This window comes from Volvox carteri (assembly GCF_000143455.1).
Source record: "Volvox carteri f. nagariensis unplaced genomic scaffold VOLCAscaffold_48, whole genome shotgun sequence".
Classification (NCBI taxonomy): Eukaryota; Viridiplantae; Chlorophyta; class Chlorophyceae; order Chlamydomonadales; family Volvocaceae; genus Volvox; species Volvox carteri.
In genome coordinates, this window is record NW_003307591.1 from 713,834 (window position 1) to 732,935 (window position 19,102).

Consider the following 19,102-nt stretch of genomic DNA (forward strand, 5'->3'; position numbering starts at 1 on the left):
GGGAGTTGGGAGTAAGTTGGGCGTAAGGCCCAGTGCTGCCCGTGTCCTCAGGGCAGTAATTCATTGCGCGCATTGCACTAATAAGATTATCTTGAATTTGTTGTTTAGCGCGTAAGCATTGCTTATACTCACGCTGATCCTCCAATGACGACAGTGTAAGGTAAAGCCTAATGAATTAGCATCTTCATAACAAGAATCTGTCTTTCTTCCTCTATAATGGCGCAGCATTCATTCGCAGGCAAGCAGGGGAAAGCAGGAAAAGGGGGACTAGACGGCACCGGCAGTAAGTGGCCATCATGCAGGTGCATACACTGACATTATGCCTTGTCATTTTACATTCCAAGGACACGAGCAGGAGAATCGCAAGGAATAGGACAAGCGCAAGGATGGTGGTAAGGATATGAACAAGAGTCGGGCTCAAACGGGACGTGGCATGCCACGTAGCGGCCGTTCGGAGGTATGAAGCCTCTGGTTGCACGACCATGGCTATTAACTAAATGCTTTTTATTGCCTTATTTCGAGGCACGTTATGCCGGTGTCACACCTACAGCCGTCATTGTACGTAACATGCTCACAACTATGTGTTCCTGCCTAAACAATGATTTGCTGTGATCCTTTCATATGCAGATTTATGCCGTCGTTCGTGAAGATGACATCAGCGGAGGCGAGGATTGAGCGCTTTAATAAGAAGACAATAGTGGCTGTATTGTGGTACATTTACATGCGCTTAACATTTGTGTGTCGATTTTTTCTGACGTTAGACTGTTGGACCCTTTTCCATGGTAAGAGTTGCTGGCTGAGTTGCATCGGTCATGTTAGGATTTGCTATGAATTCGTACCTGTCATTCAGGGATAGTTCAAATGTATGAAGAAAGCAGTGAGTGCTGTGGTTCACAGCTGTGAACCTGCAGGTCATGTGCAACGGCGGTGCACTTTGCACATTGTACAGCTCGTGTACTGCTATTGTAAAGCTTTTGTATTGCACGGTTGGCCGTACAGTTCGCAGTCCCGCACGCAAGTCGCAGTCACTCGCGTAAAATTCAAATGGTAGCACATACATTCGCAGGATTCGCAGTCGCGTATGCCGTTCGCAATCCCTTGCGTTTGGCGATACGCTCGCGTTAAAAGTCACCTGGTCGCGTTTAGGGTCGCGTAAAACTCGCGAATTCATTCGCCACATTCGCATGTGCATACGCATTCGCACCATTCGCATGCGTATGCGTTACACCTATAGCTAAGCTAACGCTCGCGTTAAAAGTCACCTGGTCGCGTTTAGGGTCGCGTAAAACTCGCGATATCATTCGCCACATTCGCATATGCATACGCATTCGCACCAGTCGCATGCGTATGCGTTACACCTATAGCTAAGCTAACGCTCGCGTTAAAAGTCACCTGGTCGCGTTTAGGGTCGCGTAAAACTCGCGATATCATTCGCCACATTCGCATATGCATACGCATTCGCACCAGTCGCATGCGTATGCGTTACACCTATAGCTAAGCTAACGCTCGCGTTAAAAGTCACCTGGTCGCGATTAGGGTCGCGTAAAACTCGCGATATCATTCGCCACATTCGCATATGCATACGCATTCGCACCAGTCGCAGCCGCGTATGCCATTCGCTTGCGTATGCGTTACATCTATAGGTAAGGTAACGCTCGCGTTAAAAGTCACCTGGTCGCGTTTACGATCGCGTAAAGTTTGCGTTAGTTTGCGTTAGTTGCTTAAGCTAACGCACTGCCAGCCAAAATTACTCAGCTCGTTCGCATGCGAATAAAGATGATGTGCGTTAGGCCATACGCACAAGCGAACCGGTGCGTTATCAGTGCTTAAGATTGCGTTACATCGCGTTAGCGTCGCGTTAAACTCGCGTTAAAGCCTCGTAACGCGAATTTAACGCGACGTAACGCGATCACCCGTCGTCATAGTGTGGACTAGAGAGACATGGAATGTGGGGTGGATGTGCATGTCAGGTGGTAGTTGCAGCTCGACTGCAGTAGACCCAACCATGCGAACAACAGGAAATGGTCCCACCCAACGAGGTAAAAGCTTACGAGAACCATCCGCTAGAGACCTCAGGTTCTTAGTGCTCAGCATCACCAACTGGCCCTGCGAGAAGGTGATGGCATGTCGGGATTTGTTAAAGTAGTCCGCCGTACGTTGCTGTGCAGCTTCAAGGCAAGATTTCGCGTCAGTCAGTCGGGACACAAAGGACTTGGCAAACGTCTTTGCTGCAGGCAAGTTGACGTCCAACTCCCGCCAAACAGGCAAGGCAGGGTTGTATCCATAATTCAGGAAAAACGGACTTTTGCCAGTCGCGCGATTCACAGCATTATTAATCGCGAATTCAGCAGCAGTTAGATATGTGTCCCAGACAGAAGGTGTATGTCCGGCATAATTGTGCAACATATCGCCAAGAGTGCGATTCGTACGTTCTGTCTGTCCATCAGTCTGTGGGTGATAGGCAGTGCTCAGGTTAACACGCATGCCTAACAGATCACCCAGGGTGCCCCAAAATCTGCTGGCAAATTGTGATCCGTGGTCGGTCACAACATTCTTGGGGACACCATGCAAACACACTATGTTGTCAAAGAACAGACGTGCAGTTTGCTCAGCTGTGCAGGATGATACCGTAGGTGCCAGGTGCACCATTTTCGTGAGTCGGTCTACCATGACCAAAACGGCATCGAATCCCCCCTCAGTTTTGGGCAAAGCTACAACAAAGTCCATGGTAACACTTTCCCAAGGGGCGGCCGGCACAGGCAAGGGACACAGGAGGCCGTGGGGCTTACCAGACAGGACTTTATTGCGTTGGCACAGCTCACAGTTCTGGGCATAGTTCTCGGCGTCCTTAGCCATCCGAGGCCACCAGAATTGACGATGGAGAACCTCGACCAGACGGGTGCAGCCAGGGTGCCCAGCCAGCGGGTCGTCATGAAAACATGACAGGAGATCATGACGCTGCAAGTCATCATTCGGAACGACAACCTGCCGAAAAGTACCCTCAGTGCGGATCCAAAGGCCACTGTTACGGGTTAAATGGCCAGTATTGTGGTTATCGGAAAACCAGGGATCCGTGGCATAGGCAGCTCGAAGTCGTTGCACAAGTTCAGAGGGCACAACGGGTGCTGCAGCACGGTTGCGTGTAACGACTGACAGAATGGCTGCATGCAGACAAGGGTGCCAACTTAAGGCATCAGCAATGTTAAGGATGCCTTGCAGGTATTCCCATGTAAAGTCAAACCGGCTAAGGTATTCCATCCACCAGGCTTGACGACGGTTAAGGGTAGGCACGCCTTGCAGAAACGTTAGGGGTTTGTGGTCGGTTTTGAGGGTGAACGGCCGACCCTCCAGATAACACTGCCACTCCTTAAGCGCGTGCAGTACAGCAAGAAGTTCTTGTTCCCCAGTGGTATAACGGGTTTCAGCCCCCGAGAACTTCTTACTAGTAAACGCAATTGGTCTCCCGTTTTGCAGCAGTACTGCTCCCGTACCATGCAGGGACGCATCAGTTACGACCTCCACACGGAAAGGTTGGGAGTAGTCCGGGAAACGCAGGATGATGTCTTCAGAGACAACACGCTTAAGTGTATCGAACGCTTGCTGGCAGTCAGGACCCCAGCAGTCAGGAGATACAAAAGCCCCTTTACGTGTCAGATTTGTCAGAGGTGTGGCAATAATGGCATAGCGTTTGATGAACTTACGGAAGTAGTTCGTCAGCCCCAAGAACTTCCTTAGTTCTTGCAAATTGGTCGGGGTAGGCCAGTTCCGCACCGCAGCAGTCTTACGGGGGTCCATGCGGATGCCATCCTTGGAGACGATGTGACCAAGGTATTCGACCTGAGGCTGGGCCCAGTGGCACTTAGAACGCTTGGCAAACAGTTGCTCACGCCGCAAAATTTCAAAGACCAGTCGTAAATGCTCCAGGTGCTCTTCACGTGTCTTTGAATAAACCAGGATATCGTCTAGGTAGCAAACGACAAAACGGTCTATGTAGGGCCGAAAGGTTCGGTCCATCAGGGCTTGGAACGTGGCAGGAGCGTTCGTCAAGCCGAAGCTCAGCACAGTATACTCGTAATGACCAGAGGGCGTACGAAATGCACTTTTCGGAATATCTGATTCAGCAATACGGATTTGATTGTACCCCTGCTGTAGGTCAATAGAGCTAAAGAAAGCCGAGCCACGCAGTCTATCCAGTAGATCATCGACCCATGGGATAGGATAGTGATTTTTAATGGTGGTCGCATTTAAACCCCTATAGTCTATGCACATATGCAGAGTCCCGTCCTTTTTGCCCACAAATAAAATGGGACCACAATACGGGGATGTGCTGGGTCGAATCATACCTTTCCTCAGTAGGTCGGCTACCTGGTGTGTCACCTCATCCAGCTCCAGGGGGCTGAGGCGATACATGGGGCACGAAACAGGCTGCACACCAGGAGCCAAAGGTATGGTATGATCTACCGGTCTCATCGGGGGAAGTCCAGGGGCCTCACGGAAGATATCTGAGTATTCGTTAAGAAGGGCTTCAAATGCAGGGTCATTTTCAGAGATCTGGGTAACGGCTGTATTCAGTTGCAATTTAGGCAATTTAGGCCGTACTAGCAATCCATGCGCCCCCTTGCGAATCATATGGATAGCTGCTTTGCACCCAACGGGTTCAGGCTCAATTCGCTTACAGATAGCGGCAGCAGCAAAATTCACACAGGGTTCGGAGTGTGCAGCACTAGTATTCCCTTCTCCCATCCGTTCTGCAGTGGTGAAAGGCACCTTATAACACAAGGTTCCCTTCTGCAACTGCAAGGTGTGGGTCTCATAATTCAGATGAGCCCCATACTGATCAAGGGTAGCGGACCCTAAGATAAACGTGGCTGCATCAGTAAACTTAGGCAGCACATACGGACGGACATTTAGGCACGAAGGGCCCAAGGATATACGAAGGGAAACTTGACCCAAAAAGACCTGCTTACCCCCGTCAGCAAGGGTGACAGATGACCATGATGCCAGTTGAGGTTTCAGTCCGAGTTGCTCAACAATGGACGCAGAAATGAAGTCGTCGCTGGCACCAGAGTCGGCCATGGCAGTTAAAGAATGTCCAGCGACACGAATGCCAATTAACGGGACTCTGGGCCCTGTTGACGCAGCAACTTTTGCACACAGGACTGAAACATGGGGCTCCGTGTCAAGGTGCCCCAGGACAAGAGGGGGATCGTACCAAACGTCAGCAGTATACAGCAGACCTGGAAGGGAAACAAGTTGACCCGTCATGTCTACACCGTTGAAGAGCTTGCTACCAGCACGAAACTGAAGAACCCGACGCATCCCTATCAGCAAGGAGGCAGCCCTCAGGGATACATGTGCTGGTAACAGGAGACAGGCCGCGGTGTCCGGTCATTGACGTTTGCAAATATGATAATGTGCAAGCTGAGACTGAAGTTCAGCACCAGAGGCCTGGTGAGCTGTATTCCGCCCAGCGGCAACAGTAGCAGCCCGAGGCCTGACCTCCGGTGCCGGGAGGTCCCCGTTGTCAGTGATGATGGGTGCGGGATCCCCAGCGGGCAAGCCGCACTCAGTAGCGATGTTGTTCCTTCCATCGCCGGCGGTCGTCCCGGTGGCGTGACCCTTGATGTGTTCCACCAAGTAAAGAGAACTGTCATTTTTTCTGGAAGTCTGTTCTAGCACCGAACGGGTGCTACGAAGCTCTTGACAGAGCCTCCGGCAAAGGGCAGGGACCACCGAAGGAACTGGCGGTTCAGAGCCGGCGGCAGCGACTTTGTGGACAGCATCGCCAAGAGCGTCGATGATTGTAGCCAAAGGTCCGGTGATGTCGTCGACCTCCATCCACGCGCCGGTAGAAGTGGGGATCTTGATGGCAAAAGGGGGATCTTGAAAATTTCAGAAATGCGAGAGGCCCCGGGAGGAACCGTCTCGATACCAGACTTGTTATATCTTACTAAACCAGAACTGGATGGTGGTGTCGGAAGACACCGATTTGGAAGAGTTTCGCCCGCTTAAATAGCGGAGGATGCGGCCATCCCATGAATCGTACAGCCAGTTCCGAAAAGGCGCGGTCCAGTCCGGAATGGCATACCGTTGATCCATGCTTCCAATCGATGACGGGGCTCCGCGAGCCAGGGACCAGCGTCCCAGTCGTAGCCTGTGCTACGACCCCCGCCCATACTTCTGCAAGTATGGACTTCCACCTGAGGTGGCGTTTACTTGTAGGCATCCATGACAGCGTCCCGCTCGCCGTCTGACCCAGAGGTCGGAGCCATAAAGATCTGACAGAAAAGCGGCAAAATAGGCAGTTGGAATTCAGTTAGTTCCAGCAAAACTTGTCCAGTAACCGTGCCAAGCGAGAAAGGAAAAATAAGACAGAAAAATGTATCAGTTTGGGCCCAGATTTAAGAAGCGGAATACAACAGGTTGGAAGCATACACATTTAGATGCCCAGCCTGACGTGTATCCGTCAGACGGCAAGCAACCAGGAATCCACGAAATATAAGCATTGGCTGGCGGCCGAGCAAGCGGGCAGGAAGGAGGTGCTCCCGCACATCACAATGTTTATCCCACGTTCGGCGAATTGCAAGCTTATGCAGTTTAGGCTTTGCTGTTGGGCACTGGCGGCTAACAGGCGTTACATACCTAGGGAGGAGTGAGTATGCCCTTGCTGCAGCACTGATAGCCACATCGAGGATGAGAAACACATTTTGCTGGACTGTCCGGTTTACGACGAAATCAGATCTGATATGGGCTTTCCACGCTTTGAACATATGAAGGACACTATGAAGTGGGAACCTGAACGCCTGGCAAGGATGCTGGAACGTATATGGTCTCACCGCAACTCTATCATTCCCTTTGGTCGTTAGTATCCTTCATCACTTGTCTCATTGGAAGTGTGAGGTAGGATGGTGCTTATAGGCGATTTGGCAGCCCTTGAGCCCTCGGCTCGTACTAGGGTGGTTTGCAGGTATGGGGAATGCACCCACGACCATGTAACAACAACAACAACAAGCTAGCTGCATGTGAGAAACTCCGATTCTGTGTTCGTGGGTTAGCTCACTGGTAATACCAGACATGCATATCTACCAGAACTCATGGCGCATGGCAGAATCATTATCAGGGGGTAATAAGGGGGCCTTAGGTGTGACTCAGGCGGAGGGGGGAGGGGGGCAGGGGCAGTATGTGTCCGTAGAAGTTGTGTAGGGTGCACTGTGTGATGGCACTGAGCTCGTGTGGTGGTGCATGACCCAGTAGTCACTGGATGAAGCCATTGGAACCCAGATAGCCTCTACAGACTGCTGCGAGCAACGGCCTGGTCCCCTGTGCCGATTGGATCCACTTCTCATCTTCATGACTACTTGGAAAACAGTACCGACCGTGACACACCACCGGGTTAACAGCAACAGCAGCAGCAATTCCATCAGCAGCTGTGGCTGCTGCTTGCATATGTCCAGCTTCCCTCACTCCAACACCAGGATTTGCACTTGCTGCTTCGGTCCTCCTCCCCTGTGCATTCTCCAGGTCCAGCCTTTCAGGAGGGCGGCCCTCACGAGGCGCATGGGGTGATGTGGGAAATGCTGGGGAGCGCCGGATCCAGTCCTCTGGCCCTGAGCATCCTTTCAGGCGGTGCGGCACCAGAGAAGGCCATTCGTGTGCATGCACTGCTGCAGCTGCTAGCCAAGGCGGTAGCGTGCGGTGGTGGTGTGTTGTGGGGCCGGGCTGTAGAATCCACGATGCGGGAGCTGTTCACGACACTGCGGCAGGAGCAGGCGGGCGGGGGTGCTGCATCATCGCCGGTGGCGGCGGTAGAGGTGTCAGGGAGGGCATCGGGTGGGGTTGAGCGGAAGGGGGTGTTGAAGGCTGGGTGAATAAGCGAGGAAGCGGGTGATGGTCAGGGAGTAAGGCAAGAGGAGGAGGCGGGTGATGACGGAGGTGATGAAGAAGAGGTGAAGTTGCATTTGCTGGACCCGGGGACCCTACAATGGCGGCGTGCTAAGCAGCTGCATTAGGTCTGCTGGCGTATTTTGAAGCAGCTTCTGACGGTGAGCGGGGAGTCCTGGAGGTGTCGCGCGGTTTATGCTTTCGCTGGTAACCGCCACCGGTAACGGACACTGTAACCGCGTCGGCATGATTGGCCAGTTTTGAACCTGTTTAAAATCATTATAGATTATAGGATTAATTCATATGCACGATAGATAGCTCGGCAAAGTCGAAATGGCGTCCACTGTGACTAATGACGGATACACTCCTCTTGCAACACCGACGCGCAGCAGCTTACGCCAGCCAGGAAGTCGGACTGTTACAGGGACAGCTAATTCCGTCCGTTTTTTTGGCATTGCTCATGATGGTTCGGAAGATGGTGACCATACCTCAGGAATTGGCCCTACTCGGGGGAAAAGCTCTATTGCAATCAAACAAGCAATATTTAATAAGTACTTTAACGAGTTTACATCGTACCCGTTGCTGCTATACACTTCGTCACAGCAAAGCACGCGACGAATCGCTCGGGCTAGCTCTCGTGTAGACAGGGACGATAGGAATACAACAAGCCCACCATCGATACATACCGGTGACCTTGTAAGAACAGGAGATGCTTGGACGGCGTTATCGACGACGCATGTTCCGTCTGAGTTTGAGTCCCCAGGGCCACGGTGGGCCATCAGCAGGCATTTTCCCGTCGCTAGACGAACCGTAAGTAAAGATATTACCCTCATGACAACATACTGTCTACTCCGGTAGAACCTCGACCCACGGGGTCGGTGCCGCAGAGGGACGATGCGTACGGGAGCGGACCCGTGCACGCCGCAACCAAGCCTATCACGGCGAACGGAAATTTCACAGCCACCTCCATGCATTTGAATCACTCCTTTCAAAATCCTGGACCATCACGGAAGTTCAGTACGTGCAGGTGCGAGTTTCAAACCCCCACTCCTGCCTTCAGGACTTTCCGCCCCTTGCAGTTATGCGGGGTCCACAGCTGTTCGGGGGCAACAACCGCTCGACGATCATATCAGCCCCATATGTCTATTTATTGATGTGTAGAGCCGCTGGTTCTGGGTCAATTTCTGCTCTTCAGGTCACTGCTACTGCAGCTGCACTCATACTCCATGACATGGTAAATCCATTTTTAAGCCACCAAAAAAAGCCATTTTGCTTCCAGGCCATTACACCGCTTGTACACCCATCCAGACCCGCATGTGGCAACTCATCCAAACCTGCGGCCCTTCTGATAACCCCTCCCTCCTTTCTCTCTGCGCCTCTCTCCCCACTCCTCTTCTTCCGGGCCCTCAGTGCCACGGCTATTTCCACTGCCTCGTTCCGCAACTCAGGGTAGAGAGACTGCAAGGTCCCGCGGCCCTGCTCCTGGCCTGTTGTGTGCAGCTACACCCGCCGATGCTGCTGCCGCTGGTCCAGCGCTTGTGTGCCGTACTACCTGTCCTCATTAACAGTCCCCGTCGGGATGTCCGCCAGGTAATGGTCTACTGGGCTAATTGCATGTTCCTCGAAAGGAAAACGTCTTCGTGTCTTGACAATCGTGGCGTCCTAAAAATGGGGGGATGGGAAGGGTCGTCCTAAGGAGACCCCTACCGGAAATCAAGGTGGCATTAGGGCATTCCTGACAAGGCCGGACATCAAGGGTTTGTTATCGCAGGTCATTGTTTCAGGTGATCTGGGCCCCCGGAGGACCCACCCTCCGCGCCTTACGTTACAGAATAGTTTACCTGCAGCAGTCTGACAACCCTGCGGCGGTCAACGCGAAATCAACCCCCCAGACCACATCCCGGCCCCCAAGCGCCATAACTTCATAAGGCCCCCAACAGACCTGGGACCCCAAAAGGACTTGGAAGTCAGGACCTCCGGTAATCTGAACATGCCCTCCTCGCACTTCACAACCGCCAACCACCAAAACACGCACGCATACGGATGTTGTGCCCCCCAGGCGGGTCTCTGTCTGTTGGGTATGGCGTGGCGAGCAGCCGCCGGCGGCTCCCACTCCCAGCTTCAGACCATGATCCTGGACACCCCCCGGCTGATGGAGCTACTAGCTGAGCGTATGGAGCAGGACAAGGAGGAGAAGGAGCAGGGGGGCTGCTTCGACGTGCTGTGGGCGATGCGGGAGGTGGCGGCAGATGCGGGGGGGTTAGCCGCCCTGGAGCGATGTGGTGCATTGCAGGCCGCATGCAGGGCACTGAAGCGCCTTGTTGTTGCTGCTGCTGCTGCTCAAGGCGACGGCGGGGGCGGGGGCGGCGGGGGCCCGGTTGGGGTAAGGGGCCCACTACCTGAGCGGACTGGTGCTGGTGCTGGTGCTGGTGCTGGTGCCCCGGCAGGAATGGAGAAGGTGGCGAAGAGGGGCTCCAAGCGGGCGGGCGTTACGGAGGGCGGAGCGGTGGTGGAGCTCGCGGCGGAGGGAGTACTGCTGGCAGGTGCACGGTGCGGGTGGGGAGGGGTGGAGTGGGGTGGGGTGGGTATGTAAGTGGGGGGCTGCGTGGGTTGAGATATGGCGGCCGTTATTATCCGGTTGTGGTTGTCGTACCTGGATCCGGATCGTTTGTTCCTGAAACCCTCCAGGCCACCTCACCTCACCTTTTTGCTCAACTTCCTCACGGAGAGCTGCAAGCTGACACACATGCACGCACATTCCGTGTGTATGTGCGTATGTATATGTGAGCAGAGTGTCTCGCAGCTTGCAGCTCCGTACATTCCGCGGCGTTGCTGATCTGTGACGGCCAGAAGGTGCCCAGCCAGTGGCCTAATCCGGAGCAAAACCGGGTTCCGGAGCGTCTCATCAAGCTACTGCTGCTACTGCCACTCGACACGGCCAGAGAGGGGGCACAGCGCCAGGATGTGGAGGGAGAGGGAAACGGGGCAAAGGAGCGGGACGATGGCTCGGCGGTGTCAGGGGCCGGCGCCGCCACCGCTGCTGCCGCTGGGGGCGGACGTGGTGGTTGCGGTGCTGCTGCGCAAGGGGGCCCGGCGGCCGACGGGCAGAGGGCCAATGCGCCTGTGGCGGCTTTGGAGCCGCCTAAGGGCAGCTGCTGCAGTGAGGACGGAGGGTATTCGGCGACGTTTGAGCTTGATGGTGGTGATGGTGGTGATGGTGATGTGGGAGCTATTGGGGTAACAGAGGTGGAGGAGGCTGGCGATGTGGGGAAGGAGGCTGGTGTGGCTGGCAGTCAGGAACATGGGAGCGGCTGCGAGGGTGACGAGGGTGACGGCGGCGGCGGCGACACGGGAGCGGGTGCGGGAGGACAGGGGCAGGTGCGCTGCTTGCTGGCGGATATCGCACATGCCGCTTTCCATATATTCGTTACATTTCCAGAACACGTTTTCTCCCTTCTGCTCCTCCTCCTCCTCCTCCTCCCCCTCCTGTACACTATTTAGCATCGTCCGACACCAATCCATAGCATGCACAGGTACGTGACAGCGGTCGTAGCCGCCAGAGCTGGGTCCCATTACGAGAGGTTGAGGCTCTCGGAGAAGCAGCACCACTTTCGTTTGAGGGTCTTACCTTGAGCAGGAGCTGGCTCGGGGTGTTGCAAATCACCAATGAAGCACAGGTCCAGTGGCGCGTGTGAAGGGGAGGTGCGACACGGCCTGTTCGCTGCCGCCGCCCCGTACGGCATGATTCCGTACATGCAGGTGGAGGATGTACGAGTCACGCAGGTGCGTAAGGCCCAGCGCCAGCTGCAGGACGCTCTGCTCCGGAGCCTGTACGGCATTGCATCCAGCGGTCATTGCCAGAAGCCGCAGCAGGTAACGCAGGCAGCGACCGTGGCAGGGGGGCTAAATGGAAGAGGACTGGGATTGCCGGTTGGCGTTGGCGGTTGGCACGTCAGTTGGGGATGGGCGTCCAGGTGGATGGAAGAGGGTGAGAAGCCGCGTTCTGACGAACGGAAACGTTTCAATAACCTAGTGGTATAATCACCATCTGCTGTTGTAATGTCGTATGTGCGTCTCTTTTGTTTTTATCGCGGCCGCAGGCGGTTCAGGAGGCCTTAAGTGAAGCCGGGGATTCAGTGGTGGAGCGATTGGCAGCAGTACTGTACGGCGCACGGCAGCCGCCATCATCAGCGGGAGCGGGGGCGGCAGTAGCTGCTGCTGCACCCTCCAGGGTGGGTGTCCCTTCTCCCGGGCCGTACACATCTCCGTACACTCTCGTCCCCCCCCTAACAATCAACCATTAACCCTTCCCGCGTTCCACTGTGAGAGCTGTGAAGTTGCGTTTTGACCTTTCTTTGGCAACAAATACATCCCAGGTTCACAGGTTCAGGACGTCCCCACGAACTTCCTCTTTCTTTGTTGTTTTGTTTTGTCTTGTTTAGTCTTGTTTCCATCGTGTTCATGTCGCCATCAGGAACAGTTCACCCTGGCCGCTTCCTGCGCCGCCGCCTACCTGCTGTGGCTGCTGGCGTCCGGGGACTTTAGTGCCTCAGAGACCTCCCAACTCAACATCATGCGGACCAGAATGGGAAAAGATGCGCCCGCGCAAGACGAGCGCGGCCACCGTGCCGCCGCTGATGCAGGCATCAATGGCGGTAGCCGGTACGACACCAAGGGCTTCGGTGTTGTACCAGCTGTTGCGCACCTGTTGCTGAACCGGCTTCCTGGCTGGAGGGACCCCAACTTCGGTGACTGCGTGTCGGCCGCTGGTACGACGTCGCCGCTGCCGCCACCGCCAAAGCCAGCCGTGCATGGAAAGATGCATGGCGGCCGCGGCGCCACCAATGTTGCACTCGGCCTCGTGCAGAAGCTTGGCGCACAGTACGGCACCTCCATTGCTGCTGACACCGCTGCTGCAGGCAGCGGTGCGGCAGTGGCCATCGCACACCGTACCGGGCATTCCACTCCGTCCAGAGGGGTCGGAGGTGCGGGTGGCAGCGGCGCCATTGTGAGGGGTGGTGGTGCTGGTGGTGGAGCAGGCGCCTTGGCAGCTGCGGCAGTGGCGCCGCCACTTCAACAGACACCAGAGGCGGCCTCCACCGACCCACGGGTCATGCCTGACGCGGCGGCCACTGGCGACGCGACGGTGGAGCGGCAGCTGGCACCGTTGCGGACTGGGTCCACTAGGGGGTTACTGCTGACGGGCTCCCTAGGCACCCGGGCAGTTGCGGACGGCTCCCCCCCTCTTCCGGGAGCTTCTCCGCGGGAGGTGAGGTCTGTTGTCTGTCTGTCTGTCTGTTGTCTGTCTGTCTATCTGTCTGTCTATGTATGCGTATCTGTGTAAGTACTGTAGTCTGTATGCATATGTGAGTTACTTCACTGCACGGGGGAGTTGTCGGGAGAATCGTGGGGGTCGTGGTGGGTAGAGAATGATGAGTAATGTTTGACCTGTCCTTCCGTACTCTACATGGCATGGGGATCCCCACTCAGTGTCCAACATCACTGCCTGGCCGCCGCATCATGTGCCGTACTGTCGTGCTGCTTGTCATCCTCCAGCGATACAGCCGTGTAGCTGACAGCAGCGATGATGATGGTGGTGGTGGCGGTCGGGCCGGCGGTGAAGGTAGCGCTGGTGGTGGCGGCAGCGGCGGTGGCGGCCGTGGTGGCGGCAGGGCGGTACAAACGGACAGCGGCAGCGGCGGCGGCACTGGGGACCCCCTCGGCAACACTCAGGACGCAGACTCGAGCATAATCGACAGCAGTGTGGAGCTGACGGTGCGTTGTGTTGGTCGTACCGTCGTACCGCCGTGCTACCATAGGCCGTGTCTTGAGCCCATTTCCATGGCCAGAGAGGAGAGGAAAGCTTCCGGTCGCCGGGAAACGCACGCACCTCATCATGCACGGGGAGTTTTCATGGCTGCGCTTGCGGGATCGGTTCTCAGAGTCGGTCACCTTCATGTATGGTCTTTTCTGGTCCGGTCGGCTTTCTGGCCTCCTAGTCCTCCTCATCTCCTCCTGTTCCTCGCAGGGCAAGGAGCAGCGCATGCAGGCGATTGTGGCTGCTGGCTCTGCCTTGCTGCAGCAGCAGCAGCAGCAGCAGCAGGGGGCAGAAGTAGATACAGGACCTGCGGGTTCCGCTGTTGTCGCCACGGCAGCAGTGTTGGCCCCTACAGAACCACGGAAGGGTACACACGGCGGACAAATGGATCACGCTGCGCCGCCTTCTGACGGCAGCGACACTGTGGCAGATTCGGGCTGCACACCGATAGGCGCTCCGGAGGGATCGAGAGGTAGCGGGGGGTCTACTGGCGGCGGCGGCGGCCGTGTCGGGGGCAGCGCTGTCCACATGCCTCCACGGGTGGCGACACGTCCGCCACCGCTCGTGCTGCCCCTCTTGGACATCGGGGGGGCCCCCCGCAGACCGCCGCCGCCGCCATTGGTACCGGCAGTAGCGACGTGGCTGAACGCCATACATTCTGTTCGGCAGGTTCGGGTATCGACCGTGCCGACAGCAGCGCAGGTCCAGGAGCTGCAGACCTGCTGCATGGGAGTGCTGGCAGCAGTTGCGCTCAGCGCCGGTGGATGCAAGGCCATTTGTAGTCAGCCGGGGCTTATGCCGTACATCGCGTCACTACTGGAGCTGCCAGATGTTGATGACGGCGCGCCGCCGCCCCGCTCGACAGCTGCCGCTCTGAGTGGAAGTGGGCAGGACCTCAGGTGAGCCGCCACCACGGTACCGAGTGCGGTGGTTTCGAGGGTTTTAGGGTTTTGAGGGTTCACGTGGAGGGTTGTACGGTTTTAGATTTAATGAAAGTTTGGGCCAGAGGCACTCGGGATGGGAAATGAATGGAGGGAGAAGGGTAAGGAAGGGTACCGACTTTGGGTTTTGCTGGCGGCCTCCCCTCTCAGGCTGCAGCTGCTGGCTCTGCTGACCAACCTCAGCCTACATGGTGAGGGTGCCGCCGCCATCGCCGCCACAGCCTCTAGCACCACCTCAAGGCCGCTGGCTGAGGGGCTGTACGGCACTGCGGAGAGGTCAGTACGACAGCTATCGGATAGCACCTCGAGCTGGAGGCTGGGGGCGCAACTGCTGGAGGTGGGTCACGGCCCGGGGCGGCGATGGAGGGTGTTGTTGTTGCGGGAGGGGAGTTGTTGTGAGGTTGGGGAAATCGGGGGGGGGGGGGGCCTAGGGGTTAGGAGGACTTGGCCTCCAAAGCTTTGGTGATGTGGTGCAAGTTATGGAAGGAGGTCTACGAGCATTAGAAGCCGGTCGTGCTCATACCACCAGCGGCTGGGGCCGAGGTAATACCACTGCTGCTTATCACCCGTATTCCTGACCCAGGTCGCAGTTGTTTGGTAAAATATAACCTTCAACAGGAACGTAACACGCCAAGGTAGTAAAACCCCTAAACAAACACTCCTCCACAGTCATGTTTCATCGTGATGACCAACTTGCATCGGGCCCGCGTGGAGCTCGGCCTGCCGCCGGATCCGACCACTGGTGAGCCGAGAGACAGCTTCCGGCTGGCGGTCGAGACGCTTCGCGCGCCGTTGTCCAGCAACGCCGGCACGGCGGACCGCGCCCGCGTCCGTGCCACCGCAGCATGCATGCTTGACTCCGCCATCACGGTGTACGAGGGTGTGGGACGAACACTTGCCCGGCCGCAAAAATTGCGTTCTCGCGGCGGCAGCTGCGGCGGCGCCGCTGCCAAGGGTACGGCGGCCCGGCGGGCTGCCGCTGAAGAGGAGAAGGCGGTGCTGTCGGAGCTCGTTTGGCTGCTGGCCGCCAGAGGGGTTGGTTGGGGTGGCGGCGGCACCGCTGCTGTTGTGGTGGTGGCGGCGGAGCGTGCCGCTGTCGATGCTGCCAGTGTGCTGTGGCAGCTGATGGCCAGCGGCACGGTGCATCCGGAGGTATTGTTTTGTGATCTGGAGGCGCACCTGGTGTCGGTTCTTGGGAGCCCCAGGGCGGCGGCGGTGGACTCAGAGCGCCCGGCGGCACTGCACCTGGCAGTGCTCGGACTAGTGTCATGTCTGGCACGCTGTACGGCAGTCGCGCGGCGGCTGTGGACATCACCGCTGCTGCCGGCGGTGATGAAGGCGCACGGGCTGGCGCGGTGGCGCTGTGCTGACGGTGGCACGGAGGCGTGGACGCCTGTGGTGGAGTGCGTGCGGGGTGTATGCCAGACGTTGTGTCGTGCGTGCCACACTGTGGATCGTGGTTTTGTAGTGGGGCCGGACAAGCGGGTGGATAAATGGGGCCTTACGGAGCGGTTGTTGGTTGAGGTCAGATGCACGTTGCAGTACGATGAACAGGAAGACGCAATAATGCTGGTAGCCAAGAAGGAGGAGGTGGCTGGGGCTGGAGGCCGACTGGCTGAGTACGACGATTAGTAATAATGCCTCCACTGGTGTTTTTGCGGGTGGAGAGAAGAGATGTGCAGAGTGGATCTTGTCTTGTATGCTGTACAGCAGGCTTGTACGGCATACATTGTATATACATACGACACGGCTGCTTAGGACAGGCAGTGTCTGACGACTATTACCTTGTTTCCGTAGAGGGAGCAGCGTTGGACTGTTCCGTGTTTCATAAAAAATTTGCTGAGTCATGGAGCCGTTTTCCTGTGGGGAGGCCCTGCCGTACAGATTCGTCCATCTTCTTATGGGCCTTAAGGGCTGAGCAAGCCAACGTAACAGACGTTTCACGTTACCTGAGCAAAGTGAGCTGTCCATCAAGCACTGCTGCTCGACATCTGACTTTGTGCTTTATAACCACGTGCCACATGGACAGGCTGAATCCTTGTGTTGTGAATTCCTTATGTTATCATTTCTGTTCTTCACCCCGATTCGGGCCCGAACAATTTTGAGATTTGTCCGTTTTGCCCGTAAGGAAAAATAGTGCACCCCGGAGCATCCCGAACGGATTCTGGGCCTTTTGAAGCATTTCTTCGGGGGCCCCACCGAAGCCTCCCTAAGGCATTTTCGGAGAAAACCGAACGATATTTCAGCGTAGCTTTGCATGTTTTCCGGCGTGGAAGGGGCCTGGAAACCGGGCTTGCAATATAAAACCCGCTTGGTCACCAGTCCAACAAGAAGTACAAATGTGCATTGCGGCTGTATCGCCCACATTTTCATACATCTAAGCATATCCATATGCTAAATTTTACCCCGAAAACCGCTACTAATTGTTGATCAGGAAACTTCTTTGCCATTCTGGCCAGCATGGGCGCGTTAGCCCCTGAGGGCCAACAGGGGGACAGGATGGGAGCATTTTCCTCCTCCCTGCTCAATTGCATGCATGCGCTGGGTGCATGCACCCTCTTCTTGCCACATTTTCGAGGATTAATTTCTTGTTCCCACCTCCCAACATTTTACTGGTGTAGTTTGGACAGTTGTATATGCCCTACGTTGAATTGCCGTGTCTGTCAATCAATTAAGCAGTTCTTTGGATGGCGTGACCACATGTTATCATCGATGCGGGCAGGGCAGCGACGGCTGTTCAACCATATGCACTACCAGCCTTATGCACCGCTTGTGTATACACACCCACGTTGCAGGCGACATGGGGCAAGCCGCCACCGGTTCGAGAGCCACACTTACAGGGTGTTTCCACTTGGCCGCACACTAACATTAAGTTCAAAAAATCTCACACCTGGCTCAGCGAATCACCCAGGCGATAAGAAACTAGTTAAATACATTAATAGATAGTAAAAGTTCTCTAAAATAATCGTGTAAAGGGGCTCCGTACGCGAAAAGATCTTATTTTAGGTGTAGCCGAAAATGTGGTTTGCAGGTCCTATGGTGCGGTTGGTTGGTTGTTGTCTTGAGCTGTTGTTTTGCTCGGTGGTGGTTCGTCTTGTCTTATTAATCTTCTTCGTGATCTCTGACTCGGCTTCTGGTACGAGCTCTCTTTACCTGCTAGTTGCCGCTGTTATTGCCTGTTGGTCAGCGGTGTGGATCTGGCGACTTTTCTTTGGAGACCATCAAAACACGCGCAACGGTTCAACTCATTTCGTCAGTTTGTCTGGTGTTGGTTGCTGTAGCCATGTCGCCCTTTGACCATCTGCGCACGACCGCTGACTGCAACCAAGAGCTTGTCTCCTTCCCACCGCTTTCATCGGATGAACTGAACATATTGCAACGGGTAGAAGATCAGCTTTTGGCTATTGATGAGGTGTTGGCGACAGACCTCGGCCAGCAGGAGCAGCATTTGCCCGCTCGGGCTTCAAAATCAGCCAAGGACACCCACACAGCCAAACTCGATTCCATCCGGTGCAAGCACGAGTCACAGTTCAAGACTCCTTACAGTGTTCCAGACTCCGTTACCGACCTGAAGACCCATGACACCGCTTGGCTGGCGATTCAAGAGCACAAACTTCAGCTCATCTCCGGAGTTCCACTGCAAGGCTGGCACCCCCTCCCAAGTATGGGCGAGGACGATGCAGGTGAGCCCCCGTGTTGGACAACGTGGGACTGGGTTGCTCGGGTGGGCCGGGTCAGCACGGTCGCACCCAGGGCACCATGGAGGGTGGAGCTCAGGGGACTCGCATTCCGGCTGGCTCTGACCTTGAAACCATAGTCGACAACGGTGGATACAATCAGCTGGTGCGGACTATCATTGGCAACCTCGAGATGCAGCCCGCCCACAGTGCAGCTCCTGCCCAGGCGCCCGCAGCCGCCATGCCTGCACCCCCCCCTTCAGCTGCCGTTCATCCCGAGGCCCCTCACCAGGCTGGCGCCATCATAGTTCGGCATGTGCTCCCCCCCCTGCACCCCTTCAACACCCCCCTCCAGTGCTTGCTGGCCCCAGCCACCACCGGCAGCCTGTCCGCAGCCGGCCTGACTGCTGCTCCTGGCTTGCTGGGACCCTTCAGTGATATGCTTGGCCTCGCAGCGGATGCAGCGGATGGGGAGGACATCCTGGACACTGTGCAGGAGTGGGGATTGATGTTCAAGGCGGCAGGAGGACAGCACCTGGCGTCTGACCAGTCAGCCTTCAACAGTCATGCCAACCGCGTCATCAACCACAACATTGCGGCCGCTCAGGCAGCCACAGTGGAGTTTGATGAGATGCAGGACACCGAAGCATGGGTGCAGGTGGCCGTGCAGGTGGCACAGCACTACAAGACAGCATCCGAGGTGCAGCAGACCCAGAAGCAGCTCAACGACATGTCACAGCTGTTGCCCTACAAGGAGGTCATCCGCCTGGCGAGGGATGGTGACC

The 19,102-nt window shown here is 56.1% G+C and overlaps 2 protein-coding genes across 2 annotated transcripts in view; both read left to right on the top strand.

The window, feature by feature from the left end:
* Positions 1-6,379: 6,379 nt before the first annotated feature.
* VOLCADRAFT_96003 (uncharacterized protein) lies at positions 6,380-16,272 on the top strand (the record flags this gene model as incomplete). Its single annotated transcript, XM_002955029.1, has 14 exons — positions 6,380-6,422; positions 7,522-7,830; positions 8,769-8,908; positions 9,292-9,471; positions 9,941-10,431; positions 10,824-11,259; positions 11,641-11,754; positions 11,982-12,113; positions 12,356-13,155; positions 14,302-14,598; positions 14,791-14,831; positions 14,862-14,977; positions 15,310-15,382; positions 15,485-16,272. The coding sequence occupies 14 exons, from the start codon at positions 6,380-6,382 to the stop codon at positions 16,270-16,272; spliced, it is 3,960 nt and encodes a 1,319-aa protein (XP_002955075.1).
* A 1,651-nt stretch (positions 16,273-17,923) lies between these two features.
* VOLCADRAFT_96004 (uncharacterized protein) overlaps positions 17,924-19,102 on the top strand; it is a gene marked incomplete at both ends in the record, with an annotated part of 1,595 nt that continues 416 nt past the window's right edge. The window contains 2 exons of the mRNA XM_002955030.1: positions 17,924-18,323; positions 18,581-19,096. Coding sequence (XP_002955076.1) covers positions 17,924-18,323; positions 18,581-19,096 — 916 coding nt within the window. The remainder of the gene's footprint in view (positions 18,324-18,580; positions 19,097-19,102) is intronic.